At 56.0% G+C, this 27,249-nt stretch overlaps 1 protein-coding gene across 3 annotated transcripts; it reads left to right on the forward strand.

Annotated features, from left to right (window-relative positions):
- Positions 1 to 1,018: 1,018 nt before the first annotated feature.
- On the forward strand, positions 1,019 to 25,167 carry PDGFB (platelet derived growth factor subunit B). 3 transcript variants are annotated; one of them, XM_017544583.2, is made up of 7 exons: positions 1,019 to 2,139; positions 10,398 to 10,494; positions 12,738 to 12,827; positions 14,418 to 14,623; positions 15,922 to 16,066; positions 23,026 to 23,176; positions 23,554 to 25,167. In XM_017544583.2, exons 1-6 carry the CDS (start codon positions 2,077 to 2,079, stop codon positions 23,148 to 23,150), a joined length of 726 nt encoding a protein of 241 aa, XP_017400072.1. In that variant the 5' UTR covers positions 1,019 to 2,076; the 3' UTR covers positions 23,151 to 23,176; positions 23,554 to 25,167. The 3 variants fall into 3 exon arrangements, with proteins under 3 accessions (XP_017400072.1, XP_037600305.1, XP_037600306.1); XM_037744377.1 differs by having other exon boundaries at positions 1,053 to 2,139; positions 23,703 to 25,167; XM_037744378.1 differs by having other exon boundaries at positions 1,056 to 3,037.
- Positions 25,168 to 27,249: the final 2,082 nt, after the last annotated feature.

Here is a 27,249-nt window from a genome sequence, read left to right on the forward strand (position 1 = left end):
CCCTGTCCAGGTCCAAGAAGACAGTTTAGGAAGAGACTGCAGGTGTGACTCTCTCAGTGTGCTCCTGTATGAGAAGCAGGCTGGCACCCCAAAAGGAAGGACAGATGACAAACAGAGACTGTGCAAGCAGAGGAGATAAGGGGGCCGGAAAGCCCGGAGGCTGGGCGATGCGGGAGCCTGCATGTCCCGAGGGGGGTGCTGGGCCCAACGTGAGTACGTGTGACTGTGACTGAGACAGTGTGACTGCTGAAGGCAGGGACATAGCAGCTCCCTGACTGGGGGCGGAAGGCGTTAGCTGTGTGAAGGCTGGTTGTGGGTGGGTGGGCTCTGGGCCTCGAACCCGGGGGCTGAGGGAGATAGTAAACAGCAGGGTGACTGGCAGGAGGATCGTGTTGGTAGCCCTGGGAAGATGCGGCAAGGCTGTGGGGGATTGTGTGACTTTGCAGTTCAACACATTCAAATTCAGCCAATGCTGGCAGGGCCTGTTGTGCCAGGCAACCGGCGAGGAGGAGGAGACTCGGACCCAGCTTGCAGCTGAAGGGCGCTGGCTGCCTGGTTTTGTGGGTTCACCTTGTGGTGCCTTTTGCCCTTGCTGGCGTTTAGTCCTCAAAATAGTTCCATCCTCACGTTGAGGCTAGATGGAGGGACACAGAGGAAAGTGACTAGCCCAAGGTCACCCAAGTGCCGGGGCAGGACCTGAATTCAGGCTCCCAGCCTGAGTGCCTCCCTGCCACGCCTGTGCCAGGGTGGAAATGTCTGGTCCTGGAGGGGAGCTTGGACTCCTGGCCTTGGCTCTGGAGACATCCCCCCTGGACCACGTGGGCTCCTAACCTATCCATGGTCACAGTGCTGAGGGGCGGGACGGTGGGTCGCCCCTAGTTCTTCTTTTCCTGGGGCCAGATTCATGGACGGAGGGGCTGCTCGGCTTTCAGAGACCCCCTAAGCGCCCCGCCCTGGCCCCAAGCCCTCCCCCAGCTCCCGCCCCCCCTCCTGGCGCTGACTCCGGGCCAGAAGAGGAAAGGCTGTCTCCACCCACCTCTCTCACTCTCCTCTTTATAAAGGCCGGAACAGCTGAAAGGGTGGCAACTTCTCCTCCTGCAGCCGGGAGCGGCCCGCCTGCCTCCCCGCGCGCCCGCAGCCTCCCCCGCTGCCTCCCTAGGGCTCCCCTCTGGCCGCCAGCGCCCATTTTTCATTCCCGAGATAGAGATATTTTGCGCGCACACACATACATACACGCGCAAAAAGAGGAAAAAAAGCCCACCCTCCAGCCTCGTTGCAAAGAGAAAACCGGAGCAGCCGCAGCTCGCAGCCCGCAGAGGACGCCCAGAGCCGCAAGCGAGCAGGCGGGCAGACGGACCGACGGACTCGCGCCGCGTCCACCTGTCGGCCGAGCCCGGCTGAGCGCAGAGCGGGCACGCCGCGCGCGCGGAGCAGCCGTGCCCGCCGCCCGGGCCCCGCGCCAGGGCGCACACGCTCCCGCCCCCCCACCCGGCCCGGGCGGGAGTTTGCACCTCTCCCTGCCCGGGTGCTCGAGCCGCCGTTGCAAAGCCAACTTTGGAAAAAGTTTTTTGGGTGAGACTTGGGCCTTGAGGTGCCCAGCCCTGCGCTTTCCGATTTTTGGGGCCTTTCCAGAAAATGTTGCAAAAAAGCTAAGCCGGCGGGCAGAGGAAAACGCCTTTAGCCGGCGAGTGAAGACGAACCATCGATTGCCGTGTTCCTTTTCCTCTTGGAGGTTGGAGTCCCCTGGGCGCCCCCACACGGCTAGACGCCTCGGCTGGTTCGCGACGCAGCCCCCCGGCCGTGGATGCTCACTCGGGCTCGGGATCCGCCCAGGTAGCGGCCTCGGACCCAGGTCCTGTGCCCAGGTCCTCCCCTGCCCCCCAGCAACGGAGCCGGGGCCGGGGGCAGCGGCGCCCGGGGGCCATGCGGGTAAGCCGCGGCTGCAGCGGCCTGAGCGCCTGATCGCCGCGGACCCGAGCCGAGCCCACCCCCCTCCCCAGCCCCCCACCCTGGCCGCGGGGGCGGCGCGCTCGGTTTACGCGTCCGGGGCCCCGCGGGGCCGGACCCGGAGTCGGCATGAATCGCTGCTGGGCGCTCTTCCTGTCTCTCTGCTGCTACCTGCGTCTGGTCAGCGCCGAGGTGAGTTGCCACAGCGGCTGGGGCTAGTTCTTCTTTCATTACCTTCGCCCCCACCTTCTGACCGCCCCCTCCTCTCCCTGCAGTGAACTTTGGACCCTTGCAGCCCGCAAGCCTGACGCCAGGCGCTGGGTGACCTCCTCGGGCTGGGAGCGAGGTCCGCGGGTGACAGGCTCTAAGGGAAGGCAACAGCAGTGGCTTTCTTTCCAACCGGCGGTCGAACCTGGCTCCCTAAGCCGTTCCGCGTCGGGGGAGGGTGTGTGTGGCCCTGCCCCCCACCCCTCGGGAACCCGAGAACAAGCCCGTTCCCGGCCGGGGAAGAGGGGGTGGGGTGGCGCCCCGGGTACAGAAGGCAGCGCGTCCTCCCGAACCCACTTCGGCGCCAGCCTCGGCTTAGGCTCTGTCCTGCCACCGGCTTGCCCAGGAGGTGCAAGCTTTCGCACCAGTGCCATCCACGCCGATCTCTGGCGGGGTTCGGGTCCCACCCTGGCTCCCGGTGGGGGTCCGGGTGGGCGCCCTCCGGCAAGCGCAGAGCATGCCCGGCCCCAAAGCACTGTCTGGTAGCAGCTTGTGTCTCGGGCGCGGGGGCTGGGGGGTGGGTAACAAGGAGAGAGAGATAGAGCGGGAGAGACGGAGGGACAGAGGCGCAGGTAGGTTTCGGGCACTCAGATAGCGGAAGAACTGGGGGCTCTGAAGGAATCCAGCCCCGGGGGCGCTGTGTGCCTGAGGCCTCGCCGTACCTGTGCCCGCGCCCTGCGAGAGGAAGCACCTCTCTCCCCCGCATGCAGGGTGCGGAGCGCGCCGCCTGCAAAAGCCTAGCGGCACAGGAGATGGGGTGTAAAAACATCTACGGGAGCGCTGGGGTCGGAGCCGTCCCCACCACTCCCAGCCTCACGTAGCGGTGAGTTGGCAAGTCTACCCGGAATCCAGGTGGGAAAGGGGGCGGGGCGGGAGGACGCGCGCGGTGGAGGGGAGGAGAGGGCAGCCGGGAGCGCGGCGTGCCTGGGTCCCGTCCCACCCCCATCCAGTCGCGGCCAGGAGTCCCCACCTCGCCCGCACCTCGCCAGCTCCAGGGGGGTCGGCCCCTGCAGCCTCCTGCCAGGCGCAGGAAGGAGGCAGCGGCGGCGAAGGGGTTAAAGCAGAGGGCTCGGAGTCCGCGGCCTGGCCTTGGGCCGCCGCCAGCGCAGGTTGTTTTGACCACGGAGGAGCAGTCGCCGTCTCCTTTTGTTCTCGGGGCTCCTAGAGGGCCGCAGGCCGCCCGCCCGGGGGCCCCGCCCTTCCGCGGCGGTCCCCAGCGGCCGGCACCCGGGAGGGAGGACACGGGTCTCGGCCTGGCCGCCTGCAGGCCCCTCCCGACGCCCCCTCCCCGCCTTTCCCGCAGCACCCCGGGCCGCGGCCAGCTGTTGGGGAGGGGGTGGCCGGCCGGCCCCAGCTGCCGCCTCGCCTCGCCGTGGGACCTGGGGGCTGGGCCCGGTGCCAGGGCGTCCTGGGAACGGCGGCGCCCCGCGGCTGCTCTCCGCAGCCCACCCCGCCCGGGCCCCCGACTCGCTCACTCACCCCACGCATGCACACTCCTGGCCGGAGGCGATGCTGCGCTCCGGCGGGCGGGCGCGCAGAGCGACGGGCACGCACTACCGCGGCCGGGTCGCGCGCCCGCCGCCGCCACGCCCGTGCACACGCGGGACACACGCGCGCGCACCGCACACAAACGCACGCAGGGTCCCTGCACGCGCTGTCTAAACACACGTGCGCGCACACCCACACACGTACACAGGCACGCACGGACCCCCGTGCACCCAGCGCCTGGTGCTCGCCCCCGCGCAACAGGTGGGCCCCCCCCCCGTGGGCCCCAGCACCTCACCACCTCTGTAGCAGCCCCATTTCCTTCCTAGCGTCCTGTGAGGGAGGAAGAACCTCCCATCAAGCCCCAGCTCCACAGCACCCACTTTTTTTTTTTGCCTTGTCAGGTCAGCCCCTCAAACCTTACCCATATTCGACTGCTTTTTTTTTAACCACCTCCTCGTGGCGGAAATTGGTGGTGATGTGACTCTGAGGGGCACTGAGGTGTCCAGACAGATTCCCCCCTCGCGTAAGCCTTTATTTGAAAGTGCAAGGCTGGAGGGACCTGGAGTGTGCAGCTGCGGAGGAGGCTCCCACCCCTGTCTGCTTCATTCTCTTGGCTGATCTCAGCGTGCCCCTGGGAGGCTGCTGCTGACAGCTGGATGTTTCCCCAGCCTCCCCTTACCATTTCCAGCTCTGTCCAGCACCTCCTCCTCCTTTCCCACAGCTCTGCAGGCTCGTGTATCTGGGGTGGAGGCTGCCGCACAGAAACTGCCTTTCTCCTCACTTTAGTCGCAGCGTTCTTGAACACATGGCCACAGGCACAGTGTATGTAGTGCTTTGCGGTTTATGAAGCACTTTGCTGCTAAGCCTGAGTAAGCCTCAGGCTAGCCCTGGGGGAGGAGACCTGCATGGGGATCACAGCATTTGGGGGCCAGTCTGGGAAGGAGCTGTGATGGCCAGTGCTGGGAGAGTCGAGGCAGGCCTTCTGGTGGAGGAGGCCATGGAGCTGGCCACCTCCTGGTCATGCTTGGACTAAGCTTTCAGTGGAGGGCAGGCAGCCCCGAGGCAGGGCTGCGCGGAGGGTCTGCTGAGGCCTGTGAGGTGCCATCACCACCCGCTGAGCTGGTTTCCAGGAGGGCGAGTCCTGCTGTCACAACAGGTCTGGCCTCAGCACCCTTCTCTGGAAAAGAGTGAAGGGCTCCACAGCGCTTCGCCACCCAGCTTCCTCCGGGTTTGCTAATGGCCCTAGGGGGCAGGAGACAAACTGCTGGAATCCAGAGCCCTGGAGGTGTGCAAGAGCAGGTCAAACAGAATTTGGAGGATCTGGTGCAAGAGCCAGGAAGAGTGTGTGTGTGTGTGACAGAGAGAGAGGCTGACTGAGCAGGAATGCTGAGATGTTTACCATGGGCCTCATAAGTACCTCTCCAATCTTGTCTTCCCCTCCCAGCATTGAGGAGCCTCTTCTGTGGCAACTCTTCCCATGTTCTGCTTTATTTCATTGTTTATTACCTGCTTTCCCCACTGGAGTGTCAACCTCACTGGAGAGCTTTCCTCCTGGTCCCCACTGTTAGAACAGTGCCCAGAGCACTGTGGGGAATCAGTAACTATTTGTGCAAAGAACAGTGAGTGCTGGGTTGTGGGGGAGGGCAGGCCCAGGCCCCCTAGGTGCTCCAAGGCCCAAGTGACTCCTCTGCTCCAAGGGCAGCGCCCCCGTTCTCGGCCCTCTGGTGGGCATCAGTCTTTCAAGGTCTCCCATCTTGAGAGAGAAGCATGTCTTTCTCTTCTCTGTCTTGGGACTTGGGCTGCCAGGATTAGACAGGACAGAGGAGAAGAAACAGAAAGAAAATCAGACTGCAAATGTTCTGTGTATCTTTAGCTGGGGCTAAGTTTCTGCCACCTAAAAAAAAAAAGAGAGAAGACTGGATTAGCTCAGAGTTTCCAAAGAACAGTAGAATCCCCTGGCCTCGAGCTGGGATGGGGATAGGTAGTTATTGCTGTGGCTGCCAGTATTATAAATGGCTGGACTAGCTCCTCTCTTCCTGCTTTAATTTCCCTCTGCTCCTGCAAGAGGTGGGGAGGCCAGGGTGCTGGGCCCAAGTGAAGGAATGGAGGCTGAGCAGGAGGGTCCCAGGAGCGAGAAGGAAGGGCAATGCAGTTTGGAAACACTGGTTCTAATGGCTTATGTGGTTTCCCCCGAGAGGGCTTCTTTGAAGGAGTTGGTTGGCTTTGGCATCTGATCTAAATAAGGCCTGCGACTGTGAAGCAGGCAGGCTCTGGGAGGCCTCATCAGCTTCTTCCTCTGCCAGACAACGCCCCTGGTTGCTTGGGCCTGTGTCTCCCTCGGTGGGAAAGGCAGGCGGGCTGGGGAGTGTGTATCTGTGTGTGTGTGCTGGGCCCAGAAGGAGGGTGGGGTTCCAGCCCCTTTGATCTGCCAGCCTGGTCGGGAGCAGATCACTCACCTGGCCTCACGCTTGCTCGTGCCCTTCCTACCTGCTGCAGCTGGTGCTGGGGCGGGGTCAAAGGAGGCTGTTTGCCTTGGCTCCCATGGCTGGCTTTGCCCCAGCTGCTGCCTTGCCACGCCCTCGCCCTGCCAGAAACCCCAGGCCTGAGATCTGGGGCAGCTTCTTCAGGGTGCCAGGCCTCCTTTCCCATCTTTGAAGGGAGCTGCCCACCTGGAGGCCTGGGGAACCTGTGCTCAGGAAAACCAGGCTCCTGGTGGCTCACCTTCCCATACCAAGAGGAGCCTCCAACTCCCAACAGGTGCTCATGCTCGTCATCCACAGAGGATTGCATCCTGGAGCTGAGCACAGGCTGAGTGTCCCCCCCACCCTCACCCACCCCCAGCCCCGGAAGGGCCCTGCCAGCCCACGAGGCCCTAGGCTCTGCCAGTGTGGAGGTAGGGTACCATTTCCTGGAGCCCAGCACAAGGGATAATACAAAGTCACGCACCCTTCCATGGGCGGGCAGCTCTCCACCCACTCCTTGTCATCCTCAAAAATGTCCTGCGCTGCTGGCCCTGAGCACGTGTGCCACTCGCTGCTGCCCACAAAGGAGCCATCCGGAAAGAATGATGATGACAGTGACAACTTACTAAACACCCATTATCTGCTGGTGGCTCTGCTCTGTACAGTTATGCCTCCCAGTAACCCTGGGTGAGGTATTATTAGCCCCATTTAAAAGATGAAGAAGGAGAGGTTTTAGATGGTGACAAGATTCCAAGAATCCATGTTGTGCCGGCATTTGGAGCCCTTGCTCTTTTCTCTGCTATAGGATTTCTCAGCCTCTGCACTACTGACGTTTGGGACGCCTGTCCCATGCCCCGCAGGGTGGTGAGTGGCATCCCGGCCTCCACCCACTTAGATGCAGGGCATGCCCCACATTGTGGCCACCAATGTTGTCACTGTTCCTTGGGGGCCCAGTTGGCCCCGGTTGAGAACCTTTGATGTGAGACATGCTTCAGGGTGAAGAGACAACACGAACCTTGTGTGATGCTGAGGGCCAGTGGCCTTGGATCTCCGGAGAGGGAGGCTGAGGTGCCCCATGGTGGGCTGGAAGGGGTGGGCGTTCTGGAGCCTGGGAATGACCCAGCTGTGCCACTTCCTGACTGTCTGGACCTGTAGCTGCTTGTATAATTTTTTTCTAAGCCTCAGTGTTCTCCTCTGGAGGATGGGGATACAAATACTGCCAGCCTCTTAGGATTGGTAGTTTATGCGGCGTTTTTCTCGGTGTGTGGCTTGTAGCTGGCACTTAAGAAATGTTAGTTGTAGTATTATTATCAAATCCAGGGGCTTGTGGTGAGTTCTGGGCATCTAGTGGCCAAATTACCAGAAGCCTCTGCAGGGATGGCTTCCCTGCTCAGATTAAAGGGACTCTAGCAGCTCATTTGCATAGAGATTGAGGAAGAATATCCCAGGTGGCCCTCCTGGTGGAGGAGGTAGACGAATCATCCTGAACAGAACCTGGAGAAGGATAGACTCCTTCATGCATTGGACCAGTATTTATTGAATATCGACTGTGTGCCTCTTCCACATCCTCAGACCCTATCCTGGGCTCTGTCGCACTCAGCCTTGTAGGGTCTGAGTTTGTTTCTGTAAAAATGTCATCTTTGTGTTAGGGGCCTGGGTCCGGGGTGTCCACTCAGCCTGTTCTGGGGGTCTGCCTCCTCTGCCGTGGCTGGCAGCTGTGGCCAGCTCTCCAGTGGGCAGGAGATCTTGGCGCAAGCACTACGTGCCATTTGCTGCTAGGCCTTTGCGCCCCTCCCCTGGGGGGTTCATTGAATCTTATACTCCACAAACACTTCTTGTTCTCCTCCTGCCAGTGATCCAGGGAGGCCTGGCTGGGCACCCGGCTTTGGCATTTTCTCTGCTCCTTCTAACACCTTCTGGCAGAATTAGAATTGAATTGAATGTTCTTCAAGGCCCTTGATTCACAGATGAGAGGCAGGACCATCGGGGCAGTGACCAGCTGAGGTCACATGTCAGTTGGTCTGAAGGCGTGGGATCTGGCCCTCTGGTCTGCCAGTTCTGGGTTTGACAGAACTCTCAGGGGAAGCAGCTTTTGCTGGTGTGCACTGGAGACCAAGCCCTCTGTTCTGTGGGTTGGGTACTTTGTCAACATTTGGAGAACACCAAAGGCGTGGCCTCTCTTCTAAGGTGGAAGGAATGAACTTGAACTTGCTTGAGGGCGGGAGGAGGCAGGCCGGGGGAGATAGGGACAAAAGTGAGGGGCAGCAGGGCCCATACCCTCCTCCGTCTCGCACGTGCAGCTCCTGGCTACCCGGATACTGAAGGAAAGACCCTAGTTCTCAGCCAAGCCCCGAGACCTGTTTTCCCTCGAGTCGCTCAGCAGCTCTTAGACATTGGGCAGGGTTGTAAGCTCCATGTTCAAACAAAGACTTGGAGACTCAGGGGTTTCAGGGAATGATGTAGATTTAAAAGTGGTCACCCCACCTCCCACCCTGAGTCTCCTAGCTCCTGGGTCCATGTGGGTGGCCAGAGTTGGTCATGGCTGAACCCCTGGAGGTGTTCCTAGACTTCATGGTAAGCTGGCGGAAACAGAGCTTTTGGAGAGAGCCCCTTGAGGCTGGCTGCAGGGCCGAGACGTGCTCTTCTCCTTCGTCCCTCGCTCCTCCTCCGCCATCAGGCAGTGAGAAGGCAGCAGACCCTTTTGTGAAGGTGGCCTGCCGCAGCCCCGCTGAGCCCCTCTGACGTTCGGCTTGGGGAGTGTGGAGTGGACCAAGAAGGGCCAGAAGTCCTCCCTTCTTAATCCAGGGAAACTGAGGCAGAGTGATTTAACCCGAGGTTCTACAGTAGTATGCCAAGCCTATCGACGCTCTCTCCAGTGCTTTCTGTCCAAACCATGCAGCCTGAGTGCTTGTGCCTGCATGGATGTGTGTTTGCAAGTGTGTAAGTCACACGTATGTTGCTTGCACGTAAGTCATGTGTGTGTTTGCATGCATGTGCGTAAGTCATATATGTATTGTTTGCAGATGTGTAAGTCACATGTGTGTTGTTTGCACATGTGTAAGTCATGTGTGTGTTTGCAGGTGTGTAAGTCACAAGTGTTGCTTGCATGTGTGTCGTGTGTGTTGCTTGCATGTGTGTCACATGCGTATTGTTTGCATGCATTAAGTCACGGGTGTTTGCATGCATGTAAGTCACATGTGTTTGTACATGTGTAAGTCACACATGTGTGCTTGTACACGTGTAAGTCACGTGTGTGTGTTTGTACGCATGTAAGTTCGGTCTGAGCCTTCTAGCATGCAGCGACATCTTAGAAATTTTCTTTGCTTCTCCATGGCTGGTGGTCTGGATTGTGCTTCTCAGTCTCCTAACTGCCCTCACCTCTTTCCTGGGATCTCTGTCACCAGCCCCTTAGATCTTGTGGGATGGAGGGGGACGTGGCTGTGACCTTCCTACGGGGCTGCTCTCGTGTCATTGTGGGACCTGTGGTTTCCCTGGAGGAAGCCCGGCTCCGAATGAGGCCTGTTAAAGTGCTTATCAAGTTTCGAGTGTGTTTGGCAAACGGCCAAAGGGGCTCTAAAAATAGGGTTTGGTTGGGCGCAGGGCACGGGTACGCTTTCAGGTTTCCCGGCTGTATCTGAGGATTCCCTTTTCGCCTCCTTCAAGTGAGAGACCTCACAGTTACCGCTAGGACCTGAGGCCTCCTGAGGCCATCGCACTCTGCGCGCATTTATTAAGCACCTCTTATACCCAGGAGCCTGGGAGTACAGGCTCTGTCATCACAAAGGTGTGGGTTTGAATGCAGCGTCTGCCAATAATTGAGCCTCTCTTTAAACCTTTGTTTTCCCTTCTGTAAAATGGGGGTGAGATTGGCCTTTGGAAACGCTGGCTGTCTTCGCCGTCAGGTGTGGAGTGAGACTCAGAGAGAGATCAGATTTTGGTGCCTTCCCGGAAGGTGTAGTTCGGTGGGGGAGACAGATGTAGACAAGTCCGACTCAAAGCAAGCTGGGGTTCCTGCTGGGGGTTGAAAGTGCAGGATCTGAGCTGGGTCTCAGAGGCTTCAGCAAGTCCAGGCCCCCAGGCCTTTGTGTGCCTGGTCCTCAGTCCTGGATCCTGCCTGTCCATCAACTCCGTGACCTCAGAGCTTTCTGCAGCAGACAGTGTGTGGTGGGGGAGATGGCCACGCCGGAAAGCCCCGACTCCCAGCTCACTCAGCCTTTGGTGTCTGCCCGGCAGGGGGACCCCATTCCTGAGGAGCTCTATGAGATGCTGAGTGGCCACTCGATCCGCTCCTTTGATGACCTCCAGCGCCTGCTGCAGGGAGACTCCGGAGGTAAATGGAATCCTTGACCCACTCTCCAAGGAGACTTTAAGGGAGCTGGGAGGGGCAGGACAGGAGGCATCCCTCCTCCTCGACGTTTGGGGAACTAGAGGCCCGTGGCAGCCCAGAGAGAGCCTGGCCACACCCATCCAGGGCAGGGCCAAGTCAGCAGATGGGCTGGTACCTGGAGCTTTGGGTGTGGCAGGAGAAGCACCCACGTGTGGCCCCGGCTTGGTGCCGAGCGTCGGGTGCCGGGAGGAGGGTAGACGGGCGGGGAGAAGGTGTCCAGGGCATCTGCTGGGTATGGCTCCAGGTGTGGGCCTGGCCAGGGAGGGTGGCACTGGAGGAGCCATCTCCCCGCCCTTCTGGCTAGGGGCCCGGTCTGTGAGGCCTCCTGGGGACACCTGGTCCCGACCAGCAGGCAGCCCTGCCCGTGCCCCAGAGCTCACTCAGCGAATGGGCACGTGCTCGGTGGCACACACGTGGCGGGGCTGGCGGGCTGGATTGACAATGTATTTATAAACACTGTCTTCAGAGCAAATTCCATTCTATTCTAACCTCTGGCCCGTTCCCTGGAGCCCTGGTCAGCGGCCCCCCTGCACCCCCAGGTCCCCTTCCCTCTGGGGTTCTGTCTCTTTGTCACTTTGTAATCCTTGCCCAGACGCTATCTACGGGGGAACAGCATTTCCTGCCTTTGTTTCCTCTCCCCGTTGGGCCCCTGGCTCCCTCTCAAAAGCATTCCCGGGCCCTTTCAATCCCGCCTGTGCTGGGGGCCGGTGAGGCAGGCAGGAGGGGGCCCCAGCTGGGCCCACCTATTGTTCACCAGGGCCCCCACCCGACGTCTCCCACAACCCCCACCCTATGCCCGACTGGCTGCCCCTGACCACACACAATGGGGCAACTTCCAAATTTAGCCTTTCTACCATTTCTTTCCAAGCCTTTACGCCCCCACCCTCCGACGGCCCCTCCACACCCCTGGTGGGGGTCGGGATCTTGGAGATGAGGCTCTCAATAGCAGGCCTGTTTCAAGGCAACCATGTGGCTATTTTTTCCTAATCAACTTAACGTTTCCACAAAGCGCATCTTTTCCCCATCTCCTCCCCACCAGGGACATTCCAGAGATGGCCGGGAGAAAGGAAGGGAGCCAGAGGGACAGATAGGCTCGCTGACGTAGGGTCTGTCAGGCTGGACGGAAGCAGACCAGTCATCAGACTCCCCGCACGCAGTGCCTGGACGGACAGGCGGCAGAAGCCTTTGTCTTGGATGGGGCCAGTGGGTCGGGGCCAGAGTTGGAGCCACGGGGTGCTGTGTGGACGTGGCAGGATCATGTTCCCAATGCCCCTTCATTCATTTGTGGCTCTTCACCCATGAGAGAGACAGAAGGGTCTGTCCAGGCTTCAACGTCTAGCTCAGAGGCAGCCCTCCCTCAGCCCTCACTTCCCAGCAGCCAACCTCTGGCCATGGGCTCTAGAAAGGACCCATGTCTCCAAGGAGTGCTGCTGGCACTGAGATGGTGCCCAGGCTAGAGAAGGGAGCTCACATTTGTGACCAGAGGAATCAATAGACGGCTGGAGGCAGACATGGGGCAACAGGATAGAGAAGGGGAGGGAGACAGACACAGAAACAGGGTGAGGGGCCGGGAGCTAGAGAGACCAGGCCCTCAAAGGGCTTGTGGCGGGGGCTCTCCACCCCCAGAAGGCCCAGCTCCCACCCATCTTCTCTGCCTTCAGCTCCCATCCTCATCCCTCCCCCTCCCTCCCTCCCTTGCTCCCGCCCAGCATGGCCATTGTCCAGGGCTCCAGAGGGGCTGTGTTTCAGGGCATGCTGGTCCCCCTGGGGCTTCTGGGAATTTCTCCATTCAGCACTTCCTATGGGAACGCTGGGTGGAGGGGCACTGGAAACCGGCCTTCAGTGCCCCAGGTCCTAGCCCCGCCCTGGAGGCCGAGGAGGGTTCTCTTACAGTAGCAAAGGGGAAGGGTTATTTTTAACTCCACTGACATGGGTTCTGGCCAAAAAATGTGGCTAAAGAGCCAGGGATGCCGTAAGGGTCCACCACCCCCTGGGCCTGTGGCTGTCCTGGGGCTGCTTCGAGGGTCCCTGCTCGGGGCCAGGACCCATGCGTCTATGGGGGTGGAAGGAAGGACTGCTCTCTGGAGTGGGGGGAGGCGAGCCTCCTGCCTGCCCAGAGACCCTGGCGGAGGGAGCCCCTGCCCACGGTGGGTCTGCCTTGTGTCTGACTGTGCCTTCTCCTGCAGAGGAAGATGGGGCTGAGCTGGACCTGAACATGACCCGCTCCCATTCTGGAGGCGAGCTGGAGAGCTTGGCTCGTGGGAGAAGGAGCCTGGGTAAGACTGAGGCTCCCAACAAGGGTCCTTTAAATTAGGACGGGGGTCAGGGAAAGAGAATGGGGGGGGTGGCAGCTCGTCAGAGGGTTCCGAGGGTCCCCTTACAACTCCCTTTCCCCCCACGTTCAGGACTGACCGCTCTGAGAAAGCAAAAGCATCCCTAAATGCCTGTGTTGAGTCATCACGCCCCCTCGCCCCCACACTATCTGTTTTCTAAATATAGTGCTTCGAAGCTCATTTATTCCTTATTTCCACCCTGGAGGTAGATATTATTAACCCCATTTCGCAGAAGTGGAAACTGGGGCCCAGAGAGGGGAAAGAAGTAGGTGAGGTCACGCCGCTAGAAAGCAGTAGGGCTGGGATCCCAACCCGCTCCCCTCGCTTGAACCCAGCATGGTCCCTGGCAGGCGGCGGGTCTCTTCTGCGGCTAAGGACTGTGGCCTGGGCTGGTAGACCTAGAGCAAAGCCCGGAACTGCCTCCTGGTCCCTTGCAGAGACCAAAGGAGACAGTAGATCACTAGGTCCCAGAGAAACCCTCCCAGGTGAGGCAAGTGCCCCCTCAAATCCCTCCTCCTCTTTGACCTGGAGTCCCCAAAACACAGCAGTTAGTGGCTGGAGGAACCTATGGATGAATCAGGCGGCCAAGTTCCACCCCCAATCTGTGCATGTGGGTGGGATACTTAGCTCTCAGAGCCTCCCGTCCTCTGTGCGTGGGTGGCAGCGGTAGCCTCAGTGCCTGCTGTAGGCTAGGCTCACCTCACTTCACACCTCAGATCCACAGGGGAGGGAGGCACTGTTATCCCACTTCATAGAGGAGGAAACTGAGGCTTTGAAAGCAGCAGTGGTGCAAGAATCCACAGCACCATAAGACAGCAGTGCAGGCGTGGTTTCCAGCTAATACGGTACCTGCATAACGATCACAGGTTGAGCAAGCCCATACATGTGTGAGATCATAAAGAATAATCAGGCCGGGCATGGTGGCTCATACTTGTAATCCCAGCACTTTGGGAGGCCGAGGTGGGTGGATCACAAGGTCAGGAGTTTGAGACCAGCTTGGCCAACACAGTGAAACCCCGTCTCTATTAAACATACAAAAATTAGCTGGGCATGGTGGGGCGTGCCTGTAATCCCAGCTACTCGGGAGGCTGAGGCAGGAGAATCACTTGTACCCAGGAGGTAGACGTTGCGGTGAGCTGAGATGGTGCCACTGCACTCCAGCCTGGGTGACAGAGCAAGACTCCATTAAAAAAAAAAGAATAATAAAATAGTTACGTGCCAGCAGAGGGAAACAGACATTTACCAAGCATTGACAACATGCCCCACGCTCTGAATTTTCTCTCTTGAAACCTACAGTGGTTCTTGGGTGTAGATGTCATTGTCCCATTTTGCAGATGTGGAAATGGAGGCTAAGCACAGCTCAGCTACCTGCCCAAGTCCTATGGCTGATAACAGCCACAGATTGAAACCGGAACCCTGGGGTTGAAGATGTGAGAAAGAGCAGTCCCGGGGGCACCCGCTGAGTTCCCCTGCCAGGCAGGGGAGGACTCTGGGCAGCTGCACGCTCCTGACTCAGGTTCCCTCTTCTCCCAGGTTCCCTGAGCGTTGCCGAGCCAGCCATGATCGCCGAGTGCAAGACGCGCACCGAGGTATTCGAGATCTCCCGGCGCCTCATCGACCGCACCAACGCCAACTTCCTGGTGTGGCCGCCCTGTGTGGAGGTGCAGCGCTGCTCGGGCTGTTGCAACAACCGCAACGTGCAATGCCGGCCCACCCAGGTGCAGCTGCGGCCAGTCCAGGTACGCAGGCCCCGCAGCCCCCCGAGGCTGGCCCGGGTGATGGGTGAGGGCCGCCCTTCTGGGGCTGGTACCTGGCCAGGCTTCCTTGACTGGGCGGAGTGGTGTGTCGAAGGACATTCCTGATTTGTTCCTGGGCTCTGTCCAGAGACACCCACTCTTGGGAAGCTTTTTCTGGGCAGGTGGACTAAGGCCACCATGAGTCCTCTGAGGTGGCCGAGGCCACTGTAGCCAAAAGCCTGTGAAGAGACGTATTTGCAGACATTTGTCTGACACTCAGAATGTTCTGGGCAGCTGCTCAGGTTTCCCCAAAACTCTCTCGATTCAGGGCTGTCTTGAGAAAGGCTCAGGTGGGTGCCCCTGCATATTTCACACCCGCTCGTGTCAACAAGCTGTGTCTTTAACAAGGAGGGTGCAGAGAGGCCCACCAGGTGACCGACACCATGGAGCTGGGGCAGGTCCCCTGACCACAGTGGAATGCTGACTCTGCCTCTCTTCGGAGGGATGGGGGATACATACACTGGACTCAGGGAAAATTCAGAGTAGAGGCTGTCACAGGGAGCACACTGATCTCAGCCTGGATGGGGCAGGGTCAGAGAAGCCAGAGCTGTTTCTGCTTCTTGTGGAAAGGTTCCTGCACGTGCCAGGCCAGCCTCGCCCAGAAGCTGGGCAGTGGGCACTCCTCTAGCTCAGTCCCAGCCCCTGCTTGATGCTCTGCCTGCTCGACCACACCCCCTTCTCCTGCCACCAGCCCGTGGCCCCTCTTCCTGCCCACCTTCCCTCCCTGGCTTGGGCCCTGTGCCCGGGACTACAAATGTCACTCCACCCCACCGCCCACTCTTGTGGTATCGCCTGTTCTCAAAGCTGCCAGCTCTGTGGATGGACAACTGACCTCTGACCTCCCTGTCCCCACCTCCCTCCGAGATGAAGTCTCCCCCCACTTCCTTCCAGACAACCATCTCCCGCCTCTGCCGCAGCCCTGACCTTGGCTGGCGCTCCGGGAATGAGGATACCACAGGCCCTAGCTCAACCCGGAAATGCCTTTCTGGCTCTCCGTCTCTGGGGGCACCGAGGGGGGCCCCAGGTCGGGAGGGCTTGTTTTGATGGAAAAGCTATGAGGAGGGCAGAGGGCAAGGTCCTGCTATTGTTTGGGCCAAAGCATTTGCCCCACAGCCTGCTCTCCAGGCTTTCGAGGAAAGATCCATGCAGGGGACACCGGGATGGGAAGAGCAGGCCACTCAGGCTCCCTGGACTCCTGGCTGTGTGGCCTCACAGAGGCATTTTGTGGCTCTGTCCTCCAGGTGAGAAAGATTGAGATTGTACGGAAGAAGCCCATCTTTAAGAAGGCCACGGTGACACTGGAGGACCACCTGGCATGCAAGTGTGAGACAATGGCGGCTGCACGGGCTGTGACCCGAAGCCCGGGGAGTTCCCAGGAGCAGCGAGGTAACCACCTCTCCAGGGTAACCACCTTTCCAGGCTTAGTCCTCAGCTCCTTTCCCCTGCAGAAGCTCCCTTTCCCTTTCCCTGGGGGCAGGAGCCAGTCTTAAAAATGGAGATGGGGCCGGACAAAGTGGCTCACACCTGTAATCCCAGCACTTTGAGAGGCCAAGGCGGGTGGATCACCTGAGGTCAGGAGTTCGAGACCAGCCTTACCAACATGGTGAAACCCTGTCTCTACTAAAAATACAAAAATTAGCTGGGTGTAGTGACGGGTGCCTGTAATCCCAGCTACTAGGGAGGCTGAGGCAGAAAAATCACTTGAACCTGGGAGGTGGAGGTTGCAATGAGCCGAGATCATGCCATTGCACTCCAGCCTGGGGGACAGAGCGAGACTCCGTCTCAAAAANATATATATATATATATATATATACTTGATTGATACTAACGCTAGACACCAGCACAAGAAAGCTTTCACCATTCTCTCTCCTAAAATAAGGCATCATTCCATTTCCAAGTAACTCTTTAGGGATTTGTGTTTGAATGCAGAGACCTATTACGAGATGTTGCCAAAACAAAAAAGAAAAACTCCAACAGTAAATAAAATCAGAAATGTCATCAAATTATTCCTTTCCCCAAACTAAATATGACTTTCAAGGAAAACTCACACTTTGATGCTTTCTGTCACTACATTAATATTCAGAGGCTTAGCATCCAGAAGGCACTGGCTAGACACAGGCTAGGGGTTGGGGAGGGACCCTGCCAGTAGGGTTTGCCTACACTCAAGCATTAAGAAAGTACATTTGCCGGGCACAGAGGCTCACACCTGTAATCCCAGCACTTTGGGAGGCAGAGGCGGGTGGATCACCTGAGGTCAGGAGTTCAAGACCAACCTGAACAACATGGAGAAACCCCCATCTCTACTAAAAATACAAAATTAGCCGGGCATGGTGGTACACACCTGAAATCGCAGCTACTCAGGAGGCAGGAGAATTGCTTGAACCCGGGAGGCAGAGGTTGCTGTGAGCTGAGATCCTGCCATTGCACTCCAGCCTGGGCAATGAGAGCAAAACTCCATCGAAGAGGGGAGGGGAGTGGAGGGGAGGGGAGGGGAGGGGAGGGGAGGCTATAAGACACAGTACCTTTTGATGGTGACTGGCACTAAATCTGAAGTGAATCTGATTTTCTGACCTCGGTGACAGTTATGGTTTTTCCAGTCATGTGACCAAACATGGCACATTTTCACTAAGCTTCAGTTTCCTTGTTTCTAAAGGATGTTTACAAAAATGATGTTTACAAGCATGATGTTTCTTCCTTCATGAAATTAAATATGAGTTCATCTGTGTCATGTACACAAAGTACTTAGCACAAATTAGAGAGGTACAGTAAACATGCAATACATGTATGGGATCCTTAGCTTTCTATTTTCATTCCCTTCTTTTTATCCTAAACACCATACTTCAAAACAGGGTCAGGCCAGGTATGGTGGTTTATGCTTGTAATCCCAGCACTTTGGGAGGCCGAGGTGAGTGGATCATTTGAGCCCAGGAGTTCAAGACCAGCCTGGGCAACATGGTGAAACTCCGTCTCTATTAAAAAAAAAAAAAAACACACACACAAAAATTAGCCAGGAGTGGTGGCTCACACCTATAGCCCCAGCTACTTGGGGGACTGAGGTGGGAGGATGGGTTGAGCCTGGGGAAGTTGAGGCTGCAGCAAGCCAAGATCATGCCACTGCACTCCAGCCTGGGTGACAGAGACATTAGCTCAACAAAAAAGGGGTCACCCCATTTCTATGCTTCCTAAATTCCATCTGCCTTAATTCAACAAATATTTATTGAATTCTTCTATGTTCTAGCTACTCAAACATGAAAAACAGAGTCCTCACCCTCAAGGACATATATATAATACATTAACAATAACAATCTCTATGATAAAATTCTTTCTTTCTTTGCTATTGGCACTAAAATAGCTGGTATCATATGTGGCCGTGTAGTACACATGAAGTTTACTTTAGTGGAGTGTGTTCAGGAGTAGGAAAGAACCACAATTAATTTTCTTTCCATACCAGCTCATATAATGAATCATTTCATTTCAAATAACAGTACATTAAAAGTTTAAATTGATAAGTCTAGGTATTTTGAATGTTGCCATAATTTTACAGGTGGTAAAAGAGGCTCAAAATGTTCTTTTTTTTTTTTTCTGCAGCTGTGCATTTTAATTTCCTATTTTTCCCCTGTGGATTCACAGAGGAAATCATGTTAGAAAAAAAAAGAAGTCGGCCAGGTACAGTAGTTCATGCCTGTAATCCCAGCACTTTGGGAGGCCCAGGCAAGCGGATCACCTGAGGTTAGGAGTTCGAGACCAGCCTGACCAACATGGAGAAACCCTGTCTCTACTAAAAATACAAAATTAGCCAGGCGTGGTGGCACATGCCCATAATCCCAGCTACTTGAGAGGCTGAGGCAGGAGAACCACTTGAACCCGGGAGGCTGAGGTTGCGGTGAGCCAAGATTGTGCCATCACACTCCAGTCTAGGTAACAAAAGCAAAGACTTCTTTTGTCTCAAAAGACAAAAAGGAAAAAAAGAAGTCATCCTAAAGCTGAATAGAAGCCTGGCCAACATGGTGAAACTCTGTCTCTACTAAAAATGCAAAAATTAGCCAGGTGTGGTGGTGTGCCCTGCAATCCCAGCTACGAGGGAGGCTGAGGCAGAAAAATTGCTTAAACCCAGAGGACAGAGGCTGCAGTGAGCCAAGATCACACCACTGCACTTTAGCCTGGGTGACAGAACAAGATCCCATCTCAAAAAAAAAAATAAATCAAAATAAAATAAAAAGGATTTAGTGATTATTGAGATTAAATACTTATCAAAACTCCATGGGCATGTGAATTACTTGAACCTGGGAGGCAGAAGTTGCAGTGAGCTGAGATCCCACCACTGCAATCCAGCCTGGGTGACAGAGTGAGACCTTGAAAAAAAAAAAAAAAAAAAATGGAGAGGGGATGAGACCTGCCCCCTGTGAAATTCATTGGAGGCTTTCTTTCCATCTTGCTGAGAACAAGCCAGATTCCTCCCTGGCTTGGGAGCCCTGCATGAGAATTAGCCCCTGGCTGGCCCTCTGGTCTCTGCCAAGTAGGACCCTTCACCTAAGCCACCCCCACCAGGTAGGCGTCTTTCAGTGGCCAAATGAGTTTCTGCCCCAGGGCCTTAGCACACACCACTGTGGCTGAAACACACTTCCAGCTCTCCACAAGCCTAGCTCCTTCTCTTCACTGGAGTCTCAGCTCAGAAGTCTCCTCCTCTTGGAAGTCTGCCCTGGTCACCCCGTCCAGAGCAGCTCCATTTCCAGTCTTGCTACCACAGACTACTGCTTTGTTAGATGTGGGCATGGGACAGTGGAAGGAATCTGGGTGAGAGAAAGCTCCATGTGCATCGACTTCAGATACTGGGCAGCTTGTCCTGGGGGTGAGAAATCAAACTCATTTCTCGTACCCTTGCGCGGGGGAATTAGGACAAGCGGGGAAAAAGACACTGGAGTGAGATTTTGGCTCCATACATAGAACAGCTAGCTGGTGATCAGTCGGGGGTTCAAGGTGGAATTCACAGCATTGGGTGGTAGTGAAACCCCATCTCTACAAAAAGAAATGCAAAAATCAGCCAGGCATGGTGACACGTGCCTGTAGTCCCAGCTACTTAGGAGGCTGGGGTGGGAGAATCGCTTGAGGCTGGGATGTCGAGGCTGCAGTGAGCCGAGATGGCACCACTACACTCCAGCCTGGGCGACAGAGCAAGACTGCCTCAGGAAAAAAAAAAAAAAAAGATTAATATGATTAGATGAGCATTTTAAAAAATCACATACGTGATAGTTCTTTTTCAGTAACTTTCTATTATTAGAGACAGGACAATCTCTTAATTCTCATTTTTTATTAACAAGCCCCTGAAGACGAGGCTGTTTCTTGGCCTCTGTGTCGTATTCCCAGAGCTGAGCTGAGTTGCTAGATGCCATGGAAAGACTGATCGTTTGACAGCTTCAAACTGATGTGTTGTAAATTATTGAGTTAACATAGGGGATGATTTCTCTATTAAGGGAAAATTATACATTTTTTCATTTTCTTTTGAGACAATCTCACCCTGTTACTGAGGCTGGAGTGCAGTGGCACGATCTTGGCTTGCTGCAACCTCCACCTCTGGGTTCAAGCAATTCTCCTGCCTCAGCCTCCTGAGGAGCTGGAATTATGGGCACTTGCCACTATGCCGGCTAATTTTTGTATTTTTAGTAGAGATGGGGTTTCACCATGTTGGCCAGGCTGGTCTTGAACTCCTGACATCAAGTGATCCACCTGCCTTGGCCTCCCATGGTGCAGGGATTATAGGAGTGAGCCATCACACCCAACCTCTTTCTTTTTGCACCCAGGCTGAAGTGCAATGGCATGATGATAGTTCACTGCAGCCTTGAACTCCTTCGTGGGCTCAAGCAATCCTCCCTCCTCAGCCTCTGGAGTACCATCACGCCCGGCTAATATTTTAAATTTTTGTAGAGACAGGGTCTCGATTTATTGCTCAGGCTGGTATCAAACTGCTGGGTTCAGGTGATCCCCCCACCTCAGCCTCCTAATGTGCTGGAATTATAAGCATTGAGCCATCACACCTGATCTTCTTTATGTTTAGAATGAGTTACTTTATGTATTTGTTTCACGTGATTTTCTAAACCAGTTTCTTGGGAGGTGCATTATACCAGTGAAACGTAGATGACATAAAGTCCCATCATTTTAGTTCTAGTATTTTGGCTGAGTATGACAGTGTTTCTGTCACTTATCCGCAGGCCAGGCTCACTGGTGGTGTGGCCTCTGTCATACTGTGGTCGGTGTGAGACCTCGGGCTCAGATCTGCACGCTGTCACTAGAGCAGTGTGGTGACCTTGTGCTTGCCTAGGCTTTGCTTAGCCCAGTGTCCTGCTGATGGCCCAGGCTCTGGGGCAGAAACACCTTGTGACCTTCAGTGACCCTCCTGATGTCTTCTATCTGAGGAGACCTGAAGCCCACTCAAGTCCCTGAACTGCTAGAAAATCTGCCCATTTGCAGAGATTGGATAGCTGCCTCATGGGAGCTGGCATCTGTAAGGTGGGAGGTCGGGTGTCAGAGCCCGGCAGGCTAGGAGAGCTCAAAAGGCTCCCAGGAAGAGACTGGCCTTGAGCTCAGCTGTCCCTGCCAGGGTGGCCATCTCGGACACCAGGAGGGAAAGAAGCGTAAGAGCTCCCCTTGACCGAGGTTCACAAGCATCGTTGTTTGTGCTCAGTGGTAAGAAGTGTGTGCTCTAGAGGCAGATCCCTGAGTTCAAATCCCAGTCTCTTGGCTTCATTTTCCTCATCTGTTAAGTGTGGGTAACAGCACCTGCCAGTAACAGCACCTGCTGTAAAAGGAAATGAGCGTAGAGCAGCACCAGGTGCATGGTGAACACTAGCTGGGGGTTTCTGGCCATTTCCATGTATTGTCTCCTAACGCTAGGAGGCCAGGGCTGCTGTCTCCTCTACTTTAAAGATGTGGAAATCAGCAGGGTGCAGTGGCTCACTTCTGTAATCCCAGCACTTTAGGAGGCCGAGGCAGGTGGATCACTTGAGGTCAGGGGTTCAAGACCAGCCTGGCCAACATGGTGAAACTCCATGTCTACTGAAAATTGAAAAATTAGCCAGGTGTCATAGTGCATGCCTATAGTTCCTCCCAGCTACTCAGGAGGCTGAGGCAGGAGAATCGCTTGAACCTGGGAGGTGGAGGTTGCAGTGAGCCAAAGTTGTGCCACTGCACTCCAGCCTGGGCAACAGAGTGAGACTCTGTCTAAATAAATAAATAAGTGGACATCGAGGCACAGGGCATTTAAGTGACGTGCTCCAAAGTGAACAATATGTGGGAGAGCCCAGATTTGAGCCCAGGAGGGTCAGATCCGCACCCTGAGTTGTGGCCCATCACAATGTACCGCTTCTCAGAGTGGCACGGGGCAGGTGGCAGGTGACAGGCACAACTATATCGAAGGCCCAGCTCCATGGTGGGAGTGTGATTCTGGCCCAGAGCCCAGTGGCCTTCCCATCATGTGACCGGATGGGGCCGAGAGGTTGGGAGGAAACCTCAATAGTAGATCAAGCCAAGGAACATAAGAAAAAAGTGAGTTGTAGCAGCTGCCGTGTGCTGACCGCTTCTTACTCTGAGCGTTGTATTATCTCTCCCAGGTCTGGGGGTTGGCCAGGCTCAGCCGGGCAGTTCTGTGGGCCCCTGTACTGGTTGCAGTCAGCTGGAGGCCTGGGCTGTGGTCACCTGGAGGCTCAACTGGGACAGCTGGGCCTCATTTCCTTTCCCTGTAGTCCAGGGCCTCTGGCTCTATGGGGAGAGCCAGTCCCCACATGGCCTCCCATGTGGCCTCTCCAGCAGGGTAGCCAGACCTGATGTGTGGTGGCCCAGGGACCCCAGAGCATGAAGGTGAGAGCTGCCAGGCCTTCTTAAGGCCTCTGCCTGGAACTGGCACGGCACCACTTCTGCCTCTCTTGTTGGTTAACCAGATCCAGCTCCAGGCCAGATTCAAGGGGCAGGGCAGTAAACTCTACTGGTCAGTGGGAAAAGACAGATGACTCGAATCCATACTTAGTCCCCCGGGCTCTGTGTCCGGCACTGTGCAGAGAGCTTTGCCAGCATGTTGTCATTGATTCCTCCCACCAGTCCTATGAGGCGGGCAGTCTTATTGTCCCCATTCCACAGAAGGAGGTGCTGAGGCTCAGAGAGGTTCAGTCATTGTCCCCAAGGCCCGTACAGGGCTGGTGGGCAATGGAGGTGGGATCCTGGACCCTGTCCCAGATTCCCCTCCTGTCCCTTTCCCAAGCCCAGAAGACCAGGGGAGGTCTGTGGTAGGCCTAGGTCGGGGGAGAGACCGTCCCAGTGGTCCACATGCTGATGAGGTCTTTCTTTTTCTTGTGCAGCCAAAACGCCCCAAACTCGGGTGACCATCCGGACGGTGCGAGTCCGCCGGCCCCCCAAGGGCAAGCACCGGAAATTCAAGCACACGCATGACAAGACGGCACTGAAGGAGACCCTCGGAGCCTAGGGGCATCAGCAGGAGAGCGTGGGCAGGTGAGGGCCAGGCGGGGAAACTGAGGCCCAGAACCCTGTGTTTCCTTCTCCCTGGCCTGTGGATGGGGTCAGGGAAAATAATTTTTCCATATAAAATCCGGTCTCTGAGCCTTGGCCCTCTCTGCCTAGTTATCAGCTGGGGCCAGGTGGGTGGTGGGATTTGGAGACCCCAGCCCAGCTGTGTCCCCACACGCCCTAAGAGAATGGGAGGTCTAAATCTTACTTCCCAGCCCCTCAAAGCCCTTAGCCCTGAGCAGGCTGGAAATCCGGGGTGATTAATTGACCCAGCTCCCTGTCTCTGGCATGGGGGACATATGAATGTGGGATGGACCCTCTAGGCTGTCTCTGACCCCCGCATTTCTCTGCTTGGCCTGCAGGGTTATTTAATATAGTATTTGCTGTATTGCCCCCATGGGGTCCTTGGAGTGATAATATTGTTTCCCTCGTCCGTCTGTCTCGATGCCTGATTCGGACGGCCTATGGTGCTTCCCCCGCCCTTCCACGTATCCGTCCACCCTTCCATCAGAGGGTCTCCTCCCAGCGGCCTCCAGCATCTTGCCCAGCAGCTCAAGAAGAGAAAGAAGGACTGAACTCCATCACCATCTTCTTCGCTTGACTTCAAGAACTTGGGATAAGAGTGTGAGAGAGACTGTTGGGGTCACCGTTTGGGGAAAACCGGCTCCTTCCTCTGCACCTGGCCTGGGCCGCACCCAAGCGCTATGGACTGGCCGAGGGACCCTGCACGTGGCCCCGAGAACCTCTCAGCATAGCCTGCCTGATCCCTGGACCCCTGGCCAGCTCTGATGGGAGGCACCTCCAGGCAGGCCAGGCTACCTCGGACTCCGTGGCTAAGACCACAGACAGGCACACAGACTGGAGAAAACCCCTCCCACCGTGCCCAAATCCCAGTCACCTCGTCTCCCTGGCACCTCTGTGAACAGTGGCTTCATTTTGTTTTCACTTTGAAGACGTGGACTCCTCTGGGTGGGTGTGGCCAGTGTACCAGGTGGCTGGGTGCCCTCTCAGAGGAGTTAGAGATGGAGTTTACTATTGAGGTGGCTGTAGATGGTAACCTGGGCGTCCCTGCCTCCTGCCACCCCCTGCTTCCCACACTCCACTCTGATTCACCTCTTGCTCTGGTTCCTTTCATCTCTCTACCTCCACCCCGCATCTTCCTCTTGTCCTGGCCCTTCAGTTTGCTCCACCAAGAGGCTCTTGAACCCTTTATTAAGGCCCCAGATGATCCAGAGGCCAAGGCAGCAGGGGACCTGCCCATCCTATTCCAACCCAGCCAAGACTGCCATGTAAGGTTGTGCAGGGTGTGGACTGCACAAGGACATTGTATGCAGGGAGCACTGTTCATACCATAGATAAAGCTGATTTGTATATTTATTAGGACAATGTCTGGCAGATGTAGGTAAAGAGGAAAAGGATCCTTTTCCTAATTCACACAAAGCCTCCTTGCGGACTGGCTGTGCCACTGATGCAGCCTGTGGCTTGGAGTGGCCAGATAGGAGGGAGACTGTGGTCGAGGCAGGGACCCCCATTTCCACATGACCCCCATTTCCCAGAGTCCTCTGCTCCAGCAACTGCCCTTCCAGGCGGGTGTGGGACACCCGGGAGAAGGTCTCTAAGGGAGGGTGCAGCCCCTCTTGCTCACACCCCTCCCTGCTTGCACACTTCCCCATCTTCGATCCTTCCAAGCTCCACCTCTGGTGGCTCCTCCCAGGAAACCAGCTCGTGTGCTGGGAGTGGGGGAGAGAAGGGAAAAGATCCCCAAGGCCCCCTAGGGATGGGATCCGAGCTCCCACCTCCCTTCCCGCCAACTGCACTTTCCCCTTCCCCTCCTCCAAAACCTGCTTCCTTCAGTTTGTAAAGTTGGTGATTATATTTTTGGGGGCTTTCCTTTTATTTTTTAAATGTAAAATTTATTTATATTCCGTATTTAAAGTTGTAAAAAAAAAAATAACCACAAAACCAAACCAAATGAATCTGCTGGAGGTCTGTCTGTTGGCATCGTGCGTGACAATTAACCTTTCTGCCTTGGCAGGATGTGCCGACAGCTTGCCGTGTGTTCCTCTCTCTCTGGGAGCCTCAGGCGCGATCGCACACACTGGCGCACGCACGCACACGCACACACGCTCACACATGCGTGCACATACACGCAGGCCTGCAGCTTGGGGGAGGCCTCTGTCTAGTGGGAGGAAGAGACACACAGGTCATTCTGTCAGTCTTGGTCCTAATAGATTGCCCCATTTACTTGGGGCGCAGCTCCCGACACATGGACCTGTGCCTGTCCCTGGTAGTTGACGAGAGATGGGTTTCCACAGCCTGAGGGTCTCCATAGAGGAAGTGGATCCTCAGGATCGTGGGGTGGGCTGGCTGTGGGGAGGGGGTGTCCACTGCAGGGAACACTGGAAAAGTCCCAGAGGGTAAGGTGGTATTTGGAAGGAAACAGCGGAAAGCAGGATCTGGGGTCTAGTGTCTGCTTAGCCCTTAGCCAGCTGTGTGGCCTTGGGCAAGTCCCAGACCTACTCCAGCCAGAGAGGATGAGGAGAGATGCATGGCTTCCAAGCTCCTGTGTTCTGTGCTTTCTCTTTCTCATGAAGACTTGGGTACCAGCCCACAAAAAAGAGGCTAAATGTGTGGACACGGTGGCTCACGCCTGTAATTCCAGCACTTTGGGAGGCCAAGGCAGGTGGATCATGAGGTCCAAAGTTTGAGACCAGCCTGGCCAACATAGTGAAACCCCATCTCTACTAAAAATACAAAAAGATTAGCCAGGTGTGGTGGCGAGTTCCTGTAATCCCAGCTACTTGCAAGGCTGAGGCAAGGAGAATCGCTTGAACCTAGGAGGTGGAAGTTGCAGTGAGCCAAGATTGCGCCACCGCATTCCAGCCCACGCAACCACGCAAGACTCTGTCCCAAAAAAAAAAAGAAAAAAGAAGAGGCTAAATGTGTTCTAGATCCCACCTGCGGTGTGGACTGGGGCTGAGAGGGACACAGGAGCTAAAGATCTGGCTCTTAAGTACAATCTAAAACAAAAACCATTTTGCCCCCTGAAGTAGTGAGCTCCCTGTCACGAAAGTGTGTAAGTGAAAACTGGGTAACAATGTGGCTGAGGTTAGACTGAATAACATTTGGGCTCCCTGCAATTGATTGATAGATTGACTGATTTATTCCTTCACTCACCTTCTTGAACCTCTGCCCTGTGCCTGTCACAGCCAGGAGGTTTCATAGGTAATTTGATTTGAATTCATCCTGAGGTTCCTAGCCTTTGAGGAAATGGAGTCCCCCCATGGTGGCAGTGGGCCATGCAGATCAGAGGAATCTGTTTACCTGGCAGCTCCTACCCTTGTCTGTCCAATCCTCACTGGGGCCCTCCCTTCTCCCCTAAATTCCCAGGGTTCTCAGTTCCCTGGGGACAAGAGAAGGATCTGGTTGGGAGGAGGAAGAGACAGCTCCATCAGGAGACAGACATCAGAGGTCAGATGGAGCACCCAGTGCACGCGGCATCCTGGCAGCTACCAACAGCTGGGCTGTGCCGTGATTGCTGCAGGCACTTCCCAGACAGAGCTGCCTGAATCTTTCCCCTTTCCTGGGCATTTGCATTGGCCCCATTCACCCATCCATACATTTGCCCACTCACCCATTCATCCATCCATCCACCCACCCAACTATCCATCCATCCATCCATCTGCCCATCCATCCATCCATCCATCCAACCATCCATCCACCCATCCATCCATTCATCCATCCACCTATCCATCCATCCATTCATCCATCCACCCACCTATCCATCCATCCATCCATCCATCCATCCATCCATCCAACCATCCATCCACCCATCCATCCATCCATCCATCCATCCACCCACCCACCTATCCATCCATCCATCCATCCATCCATCTGCCCATCCATCCATCCATCCATCCACCCACCTATCCATCCATCCATCCACCCATCCATCCATCCATCCACCCACCTATCCATCCATCCATCCATCCATTCATCCATCCACCCACCCATCCATCCATCCATCTATCCATCCATCCATCCATCCAACCATCCAT

This window comes from Cebus imitator, unplaced genomic scaffold, assembly GCF_001604975.1.
Source record: "Cebus imitator isolate Cc_AM_T3 unplaced genomic scaffold, Cebus_imitator-1.0 Scaffold170, whole genome shotgun sequence".
NCBI classification, from domain to species: Eukaryota; Metazoa; Chordata; class Mammalia; order Primates; family Cebidae; genus Cebus; species Cebus imitator.

Bases quoted from the DNA above. Each gene is read 5' to 3' on its own strand.
- PDGFB (XM_017544583.2), top strand. From the start codon at position 2,077: ATGAATCGCTGCTGGGCGCTCTTCCTGTCTCTCTGCTGCTACCTGCGT. The intron at 2,140-10,397 runs GTGAGTTGCCAC...TCTGCCCGGCAG, and splicing joins TGCGTCTGGTCAGCGCCGAG to GGGGACCCCATTCCTGAGGA. The intron at 10,495-12,737 runs GTAAATGGAATC...CTTCTCCTGCAG, and splicing joins GCTGCAGGGAGACTCCGGAG to AGGAAGATGGGGCTGAGCTG.